The sequence below is a fragment of the Corvus moneduloides genome, chromosome Z (assembly GCF_009650955.1).
Source record: "Corvus moneduloides isolate bCorMon1 chromosome Z, bCorMon1.pri, whole genome shotgun sequence".
NCBI classification, from domain to species: Eukaryota; Metazoa; Chordata; class Aves; order Passeriformes; family Corvidae; genus Corvus; species Corvus moneduloides.
Window position 1 is genome coordinate 3,601,231 of NC_045511.1, and position 19,314 is coordinate 3,620,544.

Genomic DNA, 19,314 nt, shown 5'->3' on the forward strand with positions numbered 1-19,314 from the left:
GTGCTGCACACCTGTTAATATCTTAGGACCTAAATTGACATATCCAACATCAATGCTGAGAAAGCCAGTGGTATATTATCTTGTTTATTTTGTTGAAATGAAGTGCATAGGAAAAAAGAATAAAACCAAAAAATTAAAGAATCAGGTTTACCGTGCAACAATACAAGCAGATCCAGATTGCTGCCAAAGGAATCTCTATCACTTTATAGACAAATGGCTTGATTTGCTTGCTACAAAGGAAAACAAGTAATTTTCTAGTGATATTTTATCATTGCCTCTTTTTTCCACCCAAAGTCTTTAACTGTTCTATTTCTTAACCTTGATAAGATAAATTTTTTAGTTGAATGCAAAGCAAATAAGTATTCATTGTCAAGTCATGAAAAAATACTCTAAAGCACTATGAAATGAAGTCTTGAGTTGCGTTAAATTTGTATTCTAAACATTTATTTAAAGCTCATGTAAAATATTTTTTCCCCAACAGATCTTGTTCACAGAACCTTCTGTACTACGTTATAAATGTGATCTACTTGGTTTTATTTAAATTAAAACAGACAGAAACATTATGATCACTTTAGATTAATCTCACTTAATAATTCAAAAAATGTTACATTTGAAGCATAGGATTTTGAACTCGTAGATTTAAGTGCTACCTTGTATTTCTGTCAGGACTAAATCTAAGTAAAAGTTTTCATCTATTGAGTACTATGCAATCAAATAATTGTGTGATTATTTTACTTCATCAATTAACATTTTTCCTGACTGGTTTGGGGTTTTGTTAATTTGACTGGGGGGGGGTGGTTATCTTTCCAGAACTCTTCTGCAGAGCCAGCTGTGAAGCTGATAACAATGCAAGAAATTTTAGAGGTAAGATGTTTCTACTATGTAGAGATTTGAGGAATTTTTTTTAAGTACTCAGATGTAACAATGATGATGATGATAGTAATAATAATAATAATAATAAAGTGTTTATTTTAAAGATAAATAACAGTATAGGGCATTCATATAGTTAATCTAGGATGATTATGAATGTTGTGTCTTCAAGAAGACTGCAGGGAGACACCTCATTGCAGCCTTCTAGTACTGAAAGGGGGCCTATAAAAAGAGCAACTTTTTACATGGGGGAATAGTTTTAAATTAAGAGAGATTTAGATAAACTGTTGAGAAGAAATTCTTTACTGCGAGGGTGCTGAGGCACAGAAACAGGTTGCCCAGAGAAGCTGTGGATGCCCCATCCCTGGCAGTGTTCAAAGCCAGGTTGGATGGGGCTTTGAGCAACCTTTGAGCAACCTGACCTAGTGGAAGGTGTCCCTGCGCATGGCAGGGGGTTGGAACCAGATGATCTTTAAGGTACGTTCCAACCCAAACCATTCTATGAATCTAAATCAGTTTCCTATTTTAATTCCCATCAAATTAAACCCCCAATTTTTACAAGAGGTGTGGCAATAATGTTCAGTTTAGGCTGGAGAATGGTTGTCTCTTATTTCTTGATTTTATAATGTTTAGTTCAAAGAAGTTTTATGCGCCTTAGTGGCTCATGTTAGGAGAGACAAATACTATGTTTAACAAAAAAAACTGGCCCATTTCATGCTCTATTTTGTACTGTTTCAAGAAAAATATTTCTGAAATATACATTAACAGTTACAGAAGGACCGATTAATGTGTAGCCTCAGAAGGACCAATAGTCTTGTGTATTTACAGAATTATTAACTCATATGAAGAAATCAATTAATCCAATTCATGCATTCCTAATTGATTTTATAAGTATGCAAGCATTGCTTAGTATGAATTTTTATTTGCAGTGCAATTTATAAATTTGAATTGCAAAGCATAATTTTCCTTCTTGTCTTAAATGTAGCATTTGAAGTGAATTCTCCTGTTCCTCCTCCTTAGACAGTTCTAAACATCTATATGTAAGATGGCCCTGGGGAAAAAATTCTTTTCTTGAGGCAAAACTTGACGGATAAAAACTTTCTGGTACTAAGATGCTATTATCTGATCACTATGATATTGTTGTACTTTAATTTAAAGCCCAGGTTTTACATGATCAAAATCATTTTACATGCTTCACATATCTCAGCATACCCCTTAATGCCAAATCAGGCAGAGCTTGAAAATAGATCAGAATTTAGAATAGCCACAGCCCTCATGGAACAAGAATTTTAAAGTTCTTCTAATGCTTTGAAATTGCCCTTCATATTTTTTCTGATATTGTTAATCTCCTGAAAATGTGAACATATTCAAGTAATGTCTGACTTCCATTTGGAAGAACACACTATTTGAAAAATTCAGACTAATTTCAAATTTTAACTATCCTGACCTAAAGTGTCAGTGTCCCTTACTCTTGTAATCTGGAAGGTTTTTCTTTGTTGAGTAGTGTGCTTCTCGCTTCAAGTCCCTGTTAAATTTGAAAATGTTTTCTTAGATACACATAAGAGTTACAGCCATAAAGGCTATTTTGGAATATCAGGTGTCAGAAAAGACAAGTAAAAATTTGTCTAAAATAATGCATTTGGAGTAAATTCTCATAATTGGAAGTACAGAAGATACTAACTAGAACAATTCTGCAGAATTTTCTGAAAAAGAAGAGCAGTTGTTTACTTGGGTCTTTTTTTTAGTAGCAGTGAGTTACAAAAAGAAAAATCTGGTAGTAAAAGGATTTTGAGTTTGTCTTTAGCAGACAATATTTTGTACTTACTGAAATTGGGAAAGTATAACATTTAAAAGCTCTGAGTAGAAAGATGAAACATCTAGGATGAATAGAATGAGCACCATGGAATGGGTAAGATTATTTAATCTGTAATGTGTGCAATATTCCCCATGAGCAATATCATGAGGCCATGAACACGGTCTCCATGAACTGAAAAAGAATTACAAAATTGATTTTGTTTTTAACTCCATTAACTAATTCTGTATTGAGATAAGGAATTTAGTCTATATTTATTCTGGATAAAAGGAGGATTCTGGTTCTAATTTTTTACATCAAAAAAGATATTATGAAGTTAGTTGGAAGTCCTTTACTTCTACTTTGAACAGCTCTTATATTTCTTCTGTAGTCCTTTATTTCTTATATTGCCTACATTACAATAATTTGTGTAAATTTGGTTAAAGGAGATAAAAATCTAGCTGTTTTGTTAATTTCCTAAATCTTACCCTTTTGGTCTTCCAGATTCTGATAAACAAATTAATGACCACACCACATGAACCTTATGTAACAATCAATGAGTCATTTTGGCCACCTTATATTGAGCTGCTGCTGCGATATGGAATAGTCCTGAGACACCCAGAAGATCCAAAGAGATTGCGCCTTGAAGCTTTTCACAAGTAGTGTGACATACACATGTGCTTGAAAACAAAACAACACCAGTACTCATACTTCGGGGCTGGAACATACTTAGGTTTCATGATAAGCTTTCTTAGTATCAGCCATCATTTCTTGTGCTTTGGTTTTATATCAAGATTTGCATTGTGGAAGATTTTTTAAAGATGCTTAAAAATCTCAAAGATGCTTTTCTAAGATGCCAGTTCATGTAATAGACAAAGATGTTAACCAGTCCTTTTTAAAAATCATACTTTCTGCATTGCATTTATGGTTTAGATTTTTTAGATTGCTTGAAGTCTTCTCAATTTCCTTTAGTATTTTCTTGTATTCTGTAGAGGCAAAATTCAGAATAACACCACTCCTCCTGTACATGTTCTTGCAAACATTTGGAACTAACAGAGAGGTATCCTCTCAAGAATGTGTTATGCCTTGTTTCTTGGAGCCTTTGCAAACAAATTTATTGGCTTCAAGATAAACACTTAGGAATGCTGACACATCTTTCTGTGCAAAGTGCAGCAGATGGTGAGTCTGCACCTTTCACTGCATGCTTCCAAAACTGCCCATACTGTGTTATGCTATATTGCCTTACAGTATCTGTCTTCACTTTTTCAGACCTTTATCAAGGTTTTTAATGGGTCTCTGTTCTGTTGCTCTCAACAGCTTCTAAATTATGTCAGTTGAGAGTTACCTTCTGACTCAATGCTGGCATTTTTTGTAATCTTAGTCTTTTCTGTAGCCATTGTTATTGTATTGTATTGTATTCAGTACAAAAATTCTACTCTTGCATATCTGTAGTGACTAAAGCTTTGGAAAATAAACTTTGTTATTAACTAGATTGCAGTTTTTTATTGAGGTAGGAACTTTAGTGATTTTTCAGTTGATGGAAAAATAAAGTGTTGTATACAATCATTGAATGTTTTCATGTGATGGTTTTTAGAATGGTGTTTATGTGATTTGATGTGATGACTTGTAAAGATGATGCAAGGACACATGGGAAAGGAAAGGGCAACCAATCTAAGTTCCAATATAATTGCCCTTTTTTAGACTAATGAGGTAGTAAGCAAAAAAATCATTCATCTTGTCTAGTTTTGAGTGATTGGGCATGGGTATAGACTGCAGTGTGTGTTGTTGTACATGAACATTGACTTCTTTTTGCTTCATACTACTTGTATAACTACCCTCCTGTTGTGGTTTAACCTCTCTTATTCACCCATGAGCTCTAGAATCTGACTAATCCATACATTTATCTTACAATGTTTTTAATTGAAAATTCAAATAGCTACATTTTTTGGCTTTGATTTATAGCGTTGTCTCTTTTGGGTTTTTTCTTCATTTGTGTTTAAATGCTTTGTATTCTGCTATCCTTTCACGTTATTATTAATACTGCTCAGATACTTCATTGACCCTGGATGACTTCTTCTGTCCTGACATTGATAAGAAGAAGAAAAAATGTTAAACACTCAGTAGCCTCTTGTGTTTAAAAAGAAGAAAAATACCAACACACATCACCCGCCTCCAAAAACCAAACCCAAGCCCAAACCAAAGCACTGAGAAAGAGATAGGATAATCTATAAACAAGAGCTCTAAAGAAGATGCAATATTAATTGTTTTTCATACCAAAATCAAATCTCATCCAAGTAAAATACCAGAATAGATTTAAATGAAACTACCTCACATAAAGCTTTGCATTAAATTATGAAACTCACTGCTATAAAATATGTTGTAAGATTACATAAAAACTTTCAAAAAAAGCTTGTCGAGTTCAGATTTGTGAGTGATTATTAAAGAAAATTGGTAGTCAGCTGTTTCAGGAATCTCCATCCTACTAATTGTTGGACTTTGAGGAGATACACATAGATATTCCCTGAGATTTTCCTGCAGCTCCACAGTATCTTCCTGAGTTCTCTGAAGCCTTTCTGCATAGGCCCTGGGTATGCTCAGAACCCAAAAGTTCAATGCAGTGCTTTTTCCTTAGGGTTGATTGAATCACTACAGCAGAAGAAAAGCTGTAGAAAGAGATAATCCATTTTCTCTCATGGCCTAAAATGCATTGCCAGTTTTTTTAAAGAGAAGCTGGTTCAGACTGAAACAGAGCTAGCTGAAAGCTGTAGCTCCTAAAAAAATCCCAACAAGTAAATTGAAGCAAATCAAGGCAGTGATGAAGAACAGATCTTCTTTATGAAAAAAAGCTGGGAGTAAGATCTTTCATCAGTACTTTCAACAACCAGGAAGGTTGGGAAGTACATTGAAAGTAATTTCTTAAGTTTTTCTCTCTGTGTATGTCTGAGTAACAGTTGTTGGTTTGGAATTAACACCTCTGTTAAATGCTAATATTGGGGCTCTATGTGCATTCTGTGAAATTAGGATTTGTTTATCTTTAGCTTAACTGTCAATTTTTAACTCTACAAAGGTTAATATCAAAAAAAGCCAGGATGTTAAATGAACATTGAGAACTACCAAGTGTGAGTAAGGTGACAAACTGATCTATGAGCTGGCAGTGCGTCCTTGTGGCCAAGAAGGCCAATGGTATCCCATTGGGTGCCATAGGAAGAGCAGTGCCAGCAGGCTGAAGAAGGTCATCCTGCCACTCTGCCTGTGCCTTTGCTTCTTTTCTTTTAGTTGACCAGCAGTTCCCTACTCAGCCATACCTGTCTAGGGACAATCAGGCTCCTTGGTAAACCTAAATCTTCGTGTTATAACCCATGCGGATCAAGACAGATGTCAGGATAACAAGCTGCAAAAAGACAGATTTCTTTGATTTCAGTCATTACTTAGTAAGAAAGTTTTGTACTTGGCTGGGTCTATTTGATTAGACCTGTATCCCTGGAATATTGGCACTGCTTAAAACCTTTCACAGCTCTGCCTCTGCACCAAATAACCAGGCAACTTCTCCATCTAACACATATCATATTCTCCCAGTATGGAGCTGGTGGTTTTTATATGGTTGAGAGTAAGATGTTAGTCACAACTGTGTCACCATCCAGGGCATAATTCATGGATGAGCAGTCACCTGCTGAATCAGAGGCCAAACCTTGGAGACCGGGGCTTTCCCCTGTGACTGTTTCAGTAGAAAATCTCACCCCGAGGGAGCATTAACTTTCCATTCTGATTTGGTGTGATCTAGACATCAGACTGGCATTTACATGAAGAGGAAAAAAATTACTCATTAAACAATAGTGATTCTTCTGGAATGTGCATATTGTGCAGAGCCCCCGACTCTTCTTGCTTTTTGTAATACATCAGCACAGCAAACTTCATATTGAGTGGAAATTCATCTAGTAACATGTACACCTTCTTGCATGCAGTATTACAAGGTTACAAGGAAGAGCAGACCATGCCTGCCTTCACAGACTCAACTCTGCAAATCACTGTGTTGGGACAAACTTACTGATGTGATTTCCTAGAGAAATAACTAAATTATTCTGCAGATTTTCACCTTTTGATAGTGGCATTAAATGCAACTGCTATATTTATCTGGATTTTGCTACATTAAAAAAAATGTGATTTTGAGAGTTTGGCATAAAAGTTTCTAGATGTAAAGTTTTGGCAGAAATACACAAGATTTGTTTGTGGTTTTGAGAGAGTGGAGGTGATGCTAATGAAGAGTGCTGTAGGTAGTTACAGGCATATAATATAACCTTGGAAAAATAAGCCTATCTTGAATCCTTGAACGTTCGTTAGTATTTTGGTAAAATAATGCTGTATTTTCTGTGTCTTACATTGTATTTGAAGTTTTTTTAAAAAAGGAAAGCATGTGATAAATGCAGGAAAAGCATATGATAGCAAGCAGCCTTGTACCTGTTTAAATCTTTAAGTCATCTTTCATAGTTATGTATTCACAAAAGATAGCGAGTCCATGTATTTTCTGAAAGGTTTTTTTTTTTCAGTGTTTTAGTTTCGTTTACTGGATTTGGTCTGGGGTGGTTTTTTGTGTTGGTTTTTGTTGTTTGGGGGGTTTTTTGGTTGATGTTGTTTTGTATTATTTTGGTGTGGGGGTTTTTTTGTTTGGTTGTTTTTTTGTGGGCTTTCTTTTGTTTGTGTTTGTTTTGTTCTGTTTTGGTTTTGTTTCTTTGTTTGCCATTTTGGGGTGGTTGGGTTTTTGTTTGGGGGGTTTTTGGTTTGTTTTGTTCTCATTGCATTTGTACTTTATTTGCTTATTTATTTTGCTTCAAACTGTTTTAGCACAAAAAGTTTTGATCACAATACTCCTACTTATTTCCAAGCATGACATTCTAGTGATTAAGGCAATGAGACTCTATTTTGTGCATATTCTCAGGTAATACACTATGTTTTAGTAGATTATTTCCAGGTTAAACAATGAGCATTCCAAGGTACCTCAGCAGTGCCGAACTACTCGTAATTATAATCAGTCGTGGATACAAGAAGTTCTTTGTTCTGCAAACGTTTTAAATTCTGTACTTTAGAAAATTTATTGTGTCAAATGAAACATAATCTTGCCTTCTCTATTTGGCAACAGATGCTGCTTGCAGGTGCTTGCAAATGAGCTTTTGATTATAGCTAGCCAAGACAAATGTAATTTTGGTGGTATTCCTGTTCTAGTTTTAATTTAGGTTGCATTAAATGAGTTGCTGGAGATAGTTTCAGGCAGAAAGACTTAAAATAAAAACTAACTAGATTAGTGTTGCAGTTTAATTGATAAATAACTAGTCCATTCATTTCCTTAACAATTGTTTGCTCAAGTTTCCTTAAGATTATAAAGTGGTTGTGTTTTATTTCCTTTAACAGAACACTAGGCAATTTTGATTGGGGATGAGGCAATCAATTATTCTTGGTGACATGATCTAGACACATCTTTACTAAAACACTAACTTATCCACAGAAACAAATTACAGTGCTTGAAGTTGGTATCTGTTATAAAAGTTCTTCTTTGCTACTTCTATTGTTTTTATTTAACAGACTGATTAATTTTATGACTATTTGCACTGACTGTAAAACTCTTATGGTTATTAATTTATATTAAATGTTGCCAAAGAACAAGCTTGCAATGCTACTCTGTATGCATAACCTATTGCAGTTGCATCTAAGTTTTTATTTGAATGGGCAGCGTGCTTTTATTTCAGTATAATTTCTTTCCGTATTTGTGTCTATTTCACTCTTAAAAGGTTTTGTTTTGTCAAACTCATTGCATTGAAAGTTGTATTTTTATTAGATTCAGCAACATGTTATTTATAGTCCTACAAAAATGAACTGCAACACTAGAAAACAAGGTAATTAATTTGTTGTATTTAAAGAAAGAATCCAAAGACTGAGGTTAATATGAATGAAGTTGCTTAATAGAAAGGGAGCAGTGTGTGTTTCATAATGGAAGGTGAAACTGTTCAGCCTAGCTGAATTTAAAGTTAGTCTGTTCAGAATAGTTCTCCTACCTGTTTTGGAAATTAAAAATTCATCTAGACTTTACTGGGTAGTTGCCAGATGGCTCTAACTGCAGGACAAGCCCTGATTGCAAACAGGAGCTTAATTTTAATGCTCTTTGCTTATGAAGGCTAAGGCTGCGCAGTCAATACATTCTTTGACTGAGTGCAAGCTTGACAAAAATTCTGTAACTGGAACAAAGTTCCTTGTATATGACAGGATTCTGGCAACATGCATGTAATCTATTATTTGGGAAGACAAAATATTGAAGAACTGACAAAGGTATAAAAATAATATCATAATTGCATATGTGAGGGTCCCAGCAGAATTCTTCTAAGAACAACACAAATTTGAATGTAAATTTCCCTTTACAGCTAGAACTGATGTGGACAGTAACAACAAAGCTGAATTTAAAAAACATTTGCAAGTCTCTGGACTGCTAATTTAAGGGATTGTTAACTCAGAAAGAAAGCTCTCATGTATGGGTTACAGTTTAAGAACACTGAAGCTGAGAATAACAACTGTGTCTTGACTGTTAGTCAAACAGTGTCTGCTCTTCATCAAGAAGCAGCATTCAAATTTTATAATGTAACAGAGATATTCATTTTATGAAATATTACATCACTACATCAACTGTGAGTTACTGCAAGAGAAGCAGCACTTCTCAGGAAGCCAAGTCACACAAACCAAAGTAAATCGGGGGACGACAGAGTCCCAGAATGATGTACAATAGCAAGAGTGCTTACAAGAAGTCTCCTGTACTGTGCCAGGAACGTCCTAAACCAAATCAGTTAACTCCATGTAGAACTACCAGGAGTTAGATGTAAGCCTTCACCTTAAATCAAGAGAGAGTTATTTTACTCAGACAAATTAATTCCTGCTGAAGTTCTTTTCCACTGGAGATAAGACTGACTGTGGGGCTGTACCAGGGATGAAACCGTGCCACTGGATTACTGCAGCATCAAAGAAGCATTATCATACCTGCTGAACAAAGTTATCTTTGCGACATTTTAGCAAGGTTGTTTTCAAGCTGCTTTTATTAAAAAATACAATCTGGATGGTAGTCAACATGCACATGATTCCTTGAGGGGACACAAACCCAGTGCCAATTCTAAAAAGCAAGAGTGCCTAGAAAAAAAAAGATACTGAAATAATTGAACTCAAGCTGATGTGTTACCCTTTCAAACAACTGACTTGTGGCAGTTCAGAACTCAAGAAGCAAAATGAATATTAATGTGAAGCTTTCCAGTAGACATGCATGTGTACAGCAGGGATCAGGCTTATATGAAAAAATATTTTCAGATATGGGTGTTTGGCAAATTATTAGCAAACTACACAGTTGTCTGTAAGACAAAACTCAGCTTAGTCAGACCAAAGAGAATATTTTTAATATATTAATTAGTGTTATATTTTCCCACAAAAATGTTTTGTTTGAAAGATCTATGCCTGCTTTTTGCATAGCTAAGGAAATCCTGTGATTTCCTGACAATAGTAAAAGAGTTCAAAATTACATTTTTTATTGACAGGTTGTTTCAACTGAACTTAAGCAGTAAGTAATCATTGCAATGCTCTATTAATATTCCATATGACAGCTAGATATCAAAGTAGATTATTTTTGTTTATAATCACTATTCCTTTAATAAAAATTGATAATTAAAGGATAAGACAGGATGTAATCATTTTTAGAAAGTTGTTTTCTCCTTTTGGCATGGTGATATATAATGAAGTACAAATAGCATGCTACTGTTTTTATATACTACTCAATACATAGAAGCACTGCCGTATCTTTTAGTAGACTAAAAAATACTTTTAAAAAATTATGTTGCTTGCTATGATGTTAAAATCTCAGTCCATGTATTGCACATACAGTAATTTTAGAGTAAGAATTCACTGTTCACAATAAAGGAGAATTATGCTTCTGCTTCTGTAACAGTTGCATTTTAGTATTGATTTCTTAAACCAAAGTTGTTGATACTTATTCACCTGCTATCCAGTTTCCATCAGGCTTGCAATACATATGGCTAGTTTATAATCTAAGATAAAGATACTAATCTGGCAACTAAATTTTCTCTAGAGGATGGATATCAGAGAACTCTTAAATGTGTAGATTAAATAAATGTCTGCTGAATTACATAGATAATGCTTCTTCATTTTAGTAGCACTTTAAAGAATCACAAGAGAAGGGTACAATGATCTTCTGTAAGATGTTTGATGGATCTTATGTAGTTCCAGAAATAGCTGAGAACCCTAAATAAAATAGTTCCATTTCATAAAAGTGACTATTCAGATTACTTTCCTCTTCCAAGCCTTTCTAGAAAATTTGCATTCAGTTCAGATTTGCTGGTTAAATACACACATTGCTACAGACACCTGTGATTCATAAGAGAAATGAAGCAGTTCAGGAGTGGTGCAGGTAATAGCCAAAATTTTTGTTGATGGCATGTTAGGTTGGCTGCATCTGCCACTTCTTCTATTTCACTGAAACTTCCTTTTAGTACTATTAAGGAAAGAAAAGCAAAGAATAATTTTCAGTAAATTTATTGATGGCTAAGATCCCTTTCTGAATAGAAGCTGGCCAAATCATAGGAGTTTAGTGTTGAATCAAATAGAAAGCTTAGTATATAGAGGCAGGAGGAATTTAAATTTAGCAGTTGCTCTGTGCCAAGTATATAGTCATTTTTCTTCAGGGAATTGGTTGAGTCCAGAAGCATTGGCAATGGGTAAGGGGAAACCTATTTTGCTTCCAGCTGGCCAGTCTATGACTTTATAGCTCAGAGGTTTAAAGTATTATGCTGCCTGATGTGGGATGATTGCCTGATGACCAAGTGTGAAGTTGGGAAATAAAAATTACCTATTCTGAAAAAGTTGTAATATTTGTACAGAGATTCTGATCTTATTACCAGTACTGTGAAAAAAAATCAGGTATGTTTAATTTAGTAAAATAACAGGAATAAAGATGGATAAGAAGTATATCAGACACACCCCTCCTGAATTTTAAAACAGGAGTTCCTTTTAATTACTTTTATCTTTTCTCAAAGGGGTAAAAAGCAGTGTTCATCATTCATGCAAATTACTTTCCAACTATACTGTTAATTAGTCCAAGTTAAATTTGACTGTGTTTAAAAAAATAATTTGGGTAATCTAGATCTTGAAGGCCTGTGCACCTATCAGAAAAGCTGAATCTTAATGCATAATCAGCAAAAGGAGAGCCCCTTCCCCATTCTCAGCTATAAGGACTTCTCAATTGCAAATATGTGCTGCTTGTAAGTTCACTACTATCAAACCATCTGAATGTTTCAGAAAAAGCCTGTCCAAAAACAAAGATGAGAAAAGCTAGGAATCTGAGTTGAAAGACAGTACTTTAGCCATAAGACAGGATCAGATTTAGTGGGGTTTTTTTTAATACAGCAAAGCATTATTTTATAGAAAATAATTAATTTAAAGTGTAGCTCTGCCTGTCTAATACCAGCATATGTACAGTTTACATTTTTACTTACATACATTTCATGAAACAAATCTATATTTAAATCTATGTGAGTAGATCTGATTAAAATACTATAATTCTTTTAATATGAATTTATATTGAGGTCAATAAGCCCATGAGACCTTGCCAGCTCATCTACAGCAAGCTGTTTCTTATATGTGCGAAGTTCTTTAATAAGCTAAGAGGTAATAACCACTGGATTGAATACACACACCACTAATAATGCACATATTTACCATTAATATTCTTAATGTGTCTCAGAGGTCTCAGGGGAAGAATTCACTTTCTCCTCGACCAGGATCAGAGAGGGAGACAGAATTAGAATAGCCATGATATTTTGTCGATCCCACTGCAGATGGCAGTTTATTGTCAGTATTGCTGATCAGTGTCACTGGCTCACCTGAAAATACTTAAGATTTAATAAGTGTAGTATTAAATACTTTATAGCCAAGAAAACACAAGCAATGGTATCCTTTTCTACAGCTTTTTCATTCTGAGTCACACAAGATTAATTCCTGTGTTTCATGTAAAATACATAGACAAAAAAACTGGAAGAACTTCTGAGAGGCTTAGAAGCCTAAATTAGCAAGGGGCAGAAGACACTTTGATAGCAATGCATCCATCCAGGCACATTTACTTGGACATATGTCATGTTTATAGCACAAGCACAATGAGGATTTTTTTGAGAAAAACATTCATAGTATCTAATGATACTTAATAGAGAGTGTGTGCATTTTGTTGCTGCATTTGAGTCCTGTTCTCAAGATAAAAATAAATATCCTTTTCTGCACATTATAGTTCAGCAAATTCCCCAAATTCTTATATTAAAAAAGAGAAAAAATTTACAAACACCTGGTCCTGTCCTTCTTAGAGAGCAGAGATCAAAGAAACAGAAAACTTTCAATCTTCAAAGCTACAGTTGTACTTCAGAAGAATTACACCAATGCATTTTACATCCCATCTTTGGTAAGAAACCGTGTAGCTAGTAAGTAATTTTTGTGTGTAAGCGATTTTTGTGATTTACTGTAGAGTACAGCATGATAAATGCTGGGCTGCCCTGCTTGTTCTGAAAGTTTTGCACTGGGCATTTCAAGCTGCTGAATTTCTTTTTTTCATGGAGTCTCAGAGAAAACCTTTGCAGAGACAATGCACAAAGTGAAATCCCTGGTACTCTTTCGCAGTTAATTTGTTTCATCCCCCAAAAGAAAGACCCCAATAGAAAAGTATTCATTCATGTGCAAAGCCGAGATTCTGGGGCTGAGCAAGAGCAAAGGTTACCCCTGTACCCTCCCCCAAGCCTATTCAGAGAGAATCCCAGTTCTCACCTCTGAAAGTCAGATAGACTATCCGGGGACAGAGAAAGAGAATGGCCCAGGGACAGCTTTTGGAAGATGAGAAATAGAAATGCCCTGTGTCTAGACTTTAAATAGAAAGGACAGGCTATACCCACAGGTGATGCTTAAAACTAATACTTTGGAAGTATGAGCCAAGGCTAGGGGAATAAGCAGCCTTGCAGAGGAGGAAGTAGCTGTAAAATACATTTTTCAAAATATACTATATTTTTGTACATTTATCAAAAGATGCTTTGGCCTTAAAATTTGTACCAGCTGTAGTGAAGGTGGGATCTTGTATTAATTTAAACTCAGTTATGCAGATCCTTGAAGTATGAAAAAAATAATGCTTAATTATACCTCCCTTGGAGTCTCATTTGATCTGCTGGGAAACACCAATAATATCTGGTAAAGCACAATACTAAACTTTCACTTCTGCACTACTCAGGATGAGCAGTAGCTGGCATGGGAAACAGGCAAACCTTTAAGACCTTCTTTTAAAGACAGCAGAAAAAAAGTCATAGATACACAGTTGCAGGTGGGATATCTCCGTGTTTGTGCTCTTTATGTGTTCCACTGATTGTCCTCATAAATACAATGTTAAGTTGGCTATTAGCCAAACTTTATACAGAATATCAGTATGTGAAGAGTTGTGTTAAGTGTATAATTAAATCTATGAAGAAAACTGCTTATGCAATAACTTATATAGAAGTTTATTTATTGCCAGATAACCTTATCTGTGAGTGAAATTGTGTAGATGCAGCTGTGGATGAAATGAGCTAAAAATAAATGTCCAGAATTTTCTCCAAGCTTGTAGATTTCTTTAGCTGTTACTCCATTTGCTTTGAGTACTTTTATTTTGGCTGACAAATCTCCTGATGTACTATTAATTAAAAAGTCTACAAAAATAATACACCGAAGTTATTACCATCAATTGAGTTTCAGGCATGGAGAGAATAGAGAGAGGGGGTGTTGGATTTTGTTTGTTGGTTTGTTTGTTTTGTCTTGTTTTGTTTTGTTTTAAATAAAAGAAAAACTGAAGTCAGGAGAAGTTACCTTCCAAGAACGCAGAAGGTTGATGCAAGAATCAGTGTGAATCCATATCAGAGTTTGCAGTGATGAGGCTTCTTTTGTTCTCGGGTCATCATTTAAATATGTGTGTGTACAAACATAGGCTCAAGTTGCTCATTCTTTGTCCTCAAGCGTCTGTGAACAGTCCCACACCATCATCTTCATATCTCTGGATGGTTTTATGGTTATTTCATGTTAGAATGCAAAAGTGATAGCATAGACTGTACAAGTCTCTTTAATCATATTAGGCATCTTGAAAGTTTTTGAGAAAAATTGAATCTTATCCTTTTGCAGTATAACTTGCATATTGATGTTAATAATCCCCTAATGGCTACAGCAGGAACAGAAGTATGCCAAACCCAGTTCATATTTCAATAGATTGTGCCCAGAGTACAGAGGCCCATAGCTAAGAAAGGTACTCTTTTCACTCCTTAGAAACAAAATTTTGTTTTTTAATGCACAGTTGAGTTTTCAGTAGATGTGAAAAAGATACTTTTGATGTTGGAAAACTTACTGATCTTTTATTTCAAGTCCTTTACTTTAGTTTTGTCTTTAGACTGTAGCTGAATTCTTTTACCAAATAGCAAACAGAAATATATTCAAGACTGAGTGTATTTCAAGAATATTTAGAAGAATAACAGAAGATTCATAGCACTAATTACTATGAAGGTGTTATATAGATCTCAAGCATCATGGTATTTGCTCTTTCTCCCAAGCTGTGCATAAATGTCAGAGGGCCTTGCGAGGTTCATTTGACAAATAGCTGTGGTCGTTGCTAGAGGACCAGTAACTGTTCTTTTCTAGGACTTCTTTTTGTAACTGTTCCCTCATGGGAGATCACTGGTCTCACAGCAGAGCAGCTAAATACAATATATATATGTTCCTGAGCTGCCCCAGTGTGAAAGTCAGCAGTGCAGTGGATTCTTTTGGATGTGTGTGAATGGCAGTGGATTGCAGTGGGAACTAGTGGGAATAGCAGGTGGTTTTAAGCTATTCCTCCTACATTTGTATTGAAAGAGTTGAGGATTGCTTTTAACATAAAACCAACTGCTGGGTCATACCAAAAGATTCATCTGGCCCTGGATTTTGACTTCAAGAGCACCTACAAGGAGATAACTTGAGTTAACTGGGCAAAGAATGGGACAAGCATATATGGCAGTTCTCCTTTCTACTCTCCAATCTGCAGTGTCTAATCACTTCCAGGTTAGACACATAGAAGAGGGTCAGAGCACTTAGTGCTGCACAGACCAGCTTCATGCAAAACCAACCAATCCTAAATAAGTTGGAAAAGGGAAATGCTGGACTTTTTGAAGAGGCGTTAATAAATTCCTTCAAAGCAGAACACTGTTTTCCATAAACACAAGATGTTAATACTGTGATAATCCTGTAAAAAAAAAAGAACAATGAAGTTACTTGTGAGATAAGAGGAAAGAAACACATTTACTAACCACATTAACATAACACCTTACAGCATTCAGTAAGTTTTTGCATTTTGGAGGGACACAGAAAAGTTACAAGGGGAGAGGTGAGTTTTTTTCAATTCTTCCTCAAACCATTGTCTTAACAGCATGTATGAAAGTTATTTCCATTTATAAACTACTGCAAGACAGTGTGGTAGAAAGAATGCCAGAAACCCACCTAAATTGGACAAAGTTGTAAGTATGCACAGTATGCTCCAGAATCTTTAATAAATCTTTTCCACCTATACAGCCCAAGAATATGGAAAGTCCAATTTTTTCCATTCAAAACAAATCTCTGCTCATTTCATGATCCAATTTTACAATCTCTGACATTGGTGTTTGTGTCTACATTTTTATACAAAGCATATCAAGAAAAGGGGAATCACCACATGGTTCAGAAGATACTAAATGAGCAGTCTGTGATGCTCATCACTACTCTCCTTCAATTCAGAAACTAAAAAAGTCACTCAGGCACCTGAGACCAAGATGCCTAATTCTGCACTAGGAGTGTCATTCCTGGAGCTGAGTGCCAGACTGCAAAATGCTGCAGTGTTCTGCATGGTAATATCCAGGTCTTCCTGTGAGTTAATTCCAGATTTTTCATTCTAAAACCAAAATACCTGAATTCTTATGCATTTGCTATGATTTTCTGCACAGCTTTTATATATTTCTGTGTACGCTAATCTTTGAGGAATACCATTTGCCAAATTTTTTCATAGAGATTTTCCACATACACATTTTCCACATATCATATAATTTGTCTCAGCTTTGCTCTCTCTAAGTTTTACAGATTGTTCAGATCTTACAAACAACTTTCTCTGGAAATAGGAAAATAACAAAATGAGAATACACAGAAAAACTATAATACATATAGCTGGGAAGTGCTCCCTTTAAACATGCCTACTGACCTAATCTTTCTGGTATCTCTCTCTTGACTTGGAAAGCTGGAAATAGACAAAGCACGAAAAACTCTGAAATAAAACAACTCCCTCATCTGATTTATCTAACTTTTTTTCTGTTTACTATTGTTCCTGTTCTCATGTGGAACTTTATTGAATTTTTTTTCTTTACTTTCTACTTCAATCTTAATGAGGATAGGATCAGTTTCATCTAATTTGCCTGCAAAATTTGAGGCAAACATCCATTCTGCTATAGGATTTCCCTAATCAGTTTGATGAGTCTAAGACTCCTCATGTCAGGTTTAACAGATACTTAATTTTACCCTTCTCACTGTCCAACCCTCCCATGTTTTGAGCAAGATTTAAATGTTACTCTCATTGCATTCATATTCTCTGATCTCTCTGCCCTGTCTCATCTATGTTCACCGGGGAGAAAACTGGCATGGACATTATGGAGGATGCCAAACTTACATTAAGTTTTCCAGTTTTATTTCTAAATCTAAAACTAAAATAATCGGGTAGTCAGGGTTCACAGGGTCTTGCAGACACAAGGGGGCTTGGGTGAGGATACGCCCCACATCAGCATAACACACAGAGATGCTTGTGGGGGTCCTGGAAAAGGCAGACCTACCATCCTGCCTTTGGCAAGGCTCTTCTTATTTAAATGAAGACATTCTTGGCGATACTGCATTGCTGGGCAGAAGGAGCCTCAAAGCCATACTTGAAGCCAAATGCACCACCGTGAATTTTGTTTTAGACGGCCATCAAGAACAGCTCAACTCAAAAGGCATGCATTTTCCAACTTAAAGTACACTTTGATATGCATTCTCCCTCTGAAATGCAATGTAGCAGGCACAATTGAACATACATATCCTGGGGCCATTTCTAGAGATGCTGTAAGATCTCCTCCTGCAAGGGATGGTGAGATTTGTAAGCAGTCTGAATTCAGATCATTTACAAGGCAAAGTCAGTGAAAGATACTGGATTTCAATAGCAACATTACCTTTAAGTACCCCTAAAAACTTGTATTTCAGGGGATTAAAAATAAACCCTTATGCACATCAAAAACTTTTCCCCTTAGAAGCACAGAAAGTATAGCACATATAAATGCAAGTTTATCATTACTACTTTTTCAACTCTATGGTCAATTGAAGTATTTTAATTATTTACTATATTTAAATTTTACAGTAGTTAAGTAATTTATAACATCAATTTATATCTAATTCCTAAAAAGGGTTATTCTCTCCACAAACACTGCTGGGATATTTCTAAATAAAATAGGTTACAGTCTTCAAGTCTTCACTAACCAGCTGAAACTACTACCTGGGAAAAAAACCCCAAACCAAAACAAACATACTTTCAAGCATGTACATCCAAATGTACAGGTAACAATAACCACATTTTACAGAAACACTCTTAACTTCTTGCTTTCTCTTCTATATTTATTTCAGTAAAAAGTAAGATTTCTGGAATTAACTCCCAATACCTCCAAATATATCTAACAATTCTAAATTCAAGTTCAATATTAATATTTATTTAAACAAAAGAGTGTGCTTCCCAATCTTAAAAGCTGTTGAATAACATACTAAAGGATTCAAAGGCCTGAAGTCAAGACTGTTTTAGCTACTTACTTCCATGGCGAGCAAACACTAAGAAACAGGTTAAGACATAAGACTAAGGTGCTCTGTGCTCAATAAGTTTGTAATCCTGCCCAGAGCTTCTGAGACATGGTTGCCCAAATAGTTTATACCTAGTACTAGAATTCTGAGTAAAATTACTATCCCTCCTAGAAAGACTTCTAACTGCAGCAAAGAAACATTTATACTAAGAATCTGTGTACAACTTCCTGTGCAAGCTTTTCTCTAAAAAGTTGCAGTTCATAAATATGTATATAGATAATATTTGGGCTGAGAAAACGAAAATAAAAGTCACCAAATGAGCTCACTATTTTTATCTGAATGAGGTTCACTCTGAAATATAGTTTTATACAATAAAGCGAAACAGGTAAGTCAAACTGTAATGGGAATTCTGTCAGAAATTCTAATTACAGACAGTCCGGAATTTCTAAAGATGAGCCAAAGCTTTTCCTGGTAGTAGACCAGTTTTGACTGGTATATATACACCAGTAGGCTTAGGCAATAAACTATAGTTGTCTGGAACGGGGAATAAATAATTTGTTGGTCTGAGCAAGCAGCTGGTCTTTGCAAAGTCCATATATCTTTGCTTTACTTTGCTGGATTTAGAGCAAGGAGTTGAATCCATGTGAGGGCCCTAACCAGACAGTGATAAGCTGTCTTTCTTTTTAGCTTGATGAGTATTTATTCAGGTATACACAGTGGAGCAGGTCCAAGGAGGAAAGTCCAGTCCTTAACAC

General features: G+C 35.2%; 1 protein-coding gene across 1 annotated transcript in view; it reads left to right on the plus strand.

Annotated features, from left to right (window-relative positions):
- The window catches only part of CENPK (centromere protein K), a 30,774-nt gene extending 26,544 nt beyond the window's left edge, over window positions 1-4,230 (plus strand). The window contains exons 9-10 of the mRNA XM_032096273.1: window positions 811-864; window positions 3,167-4,230. Coding sequence (XP_031952164.1) covers window positions 811-864; window positions 3,167-3,325 — 213 coding nt within the window. The 3' untranslated portion in view covers window positions 3,326-4,230. The remainder of the gene's footprint in view (window positions 1-810; window positions 865-3,166) is intronic.
- Window positions 4,231-19,314: the final 15,084 nt, after the last annotated feature.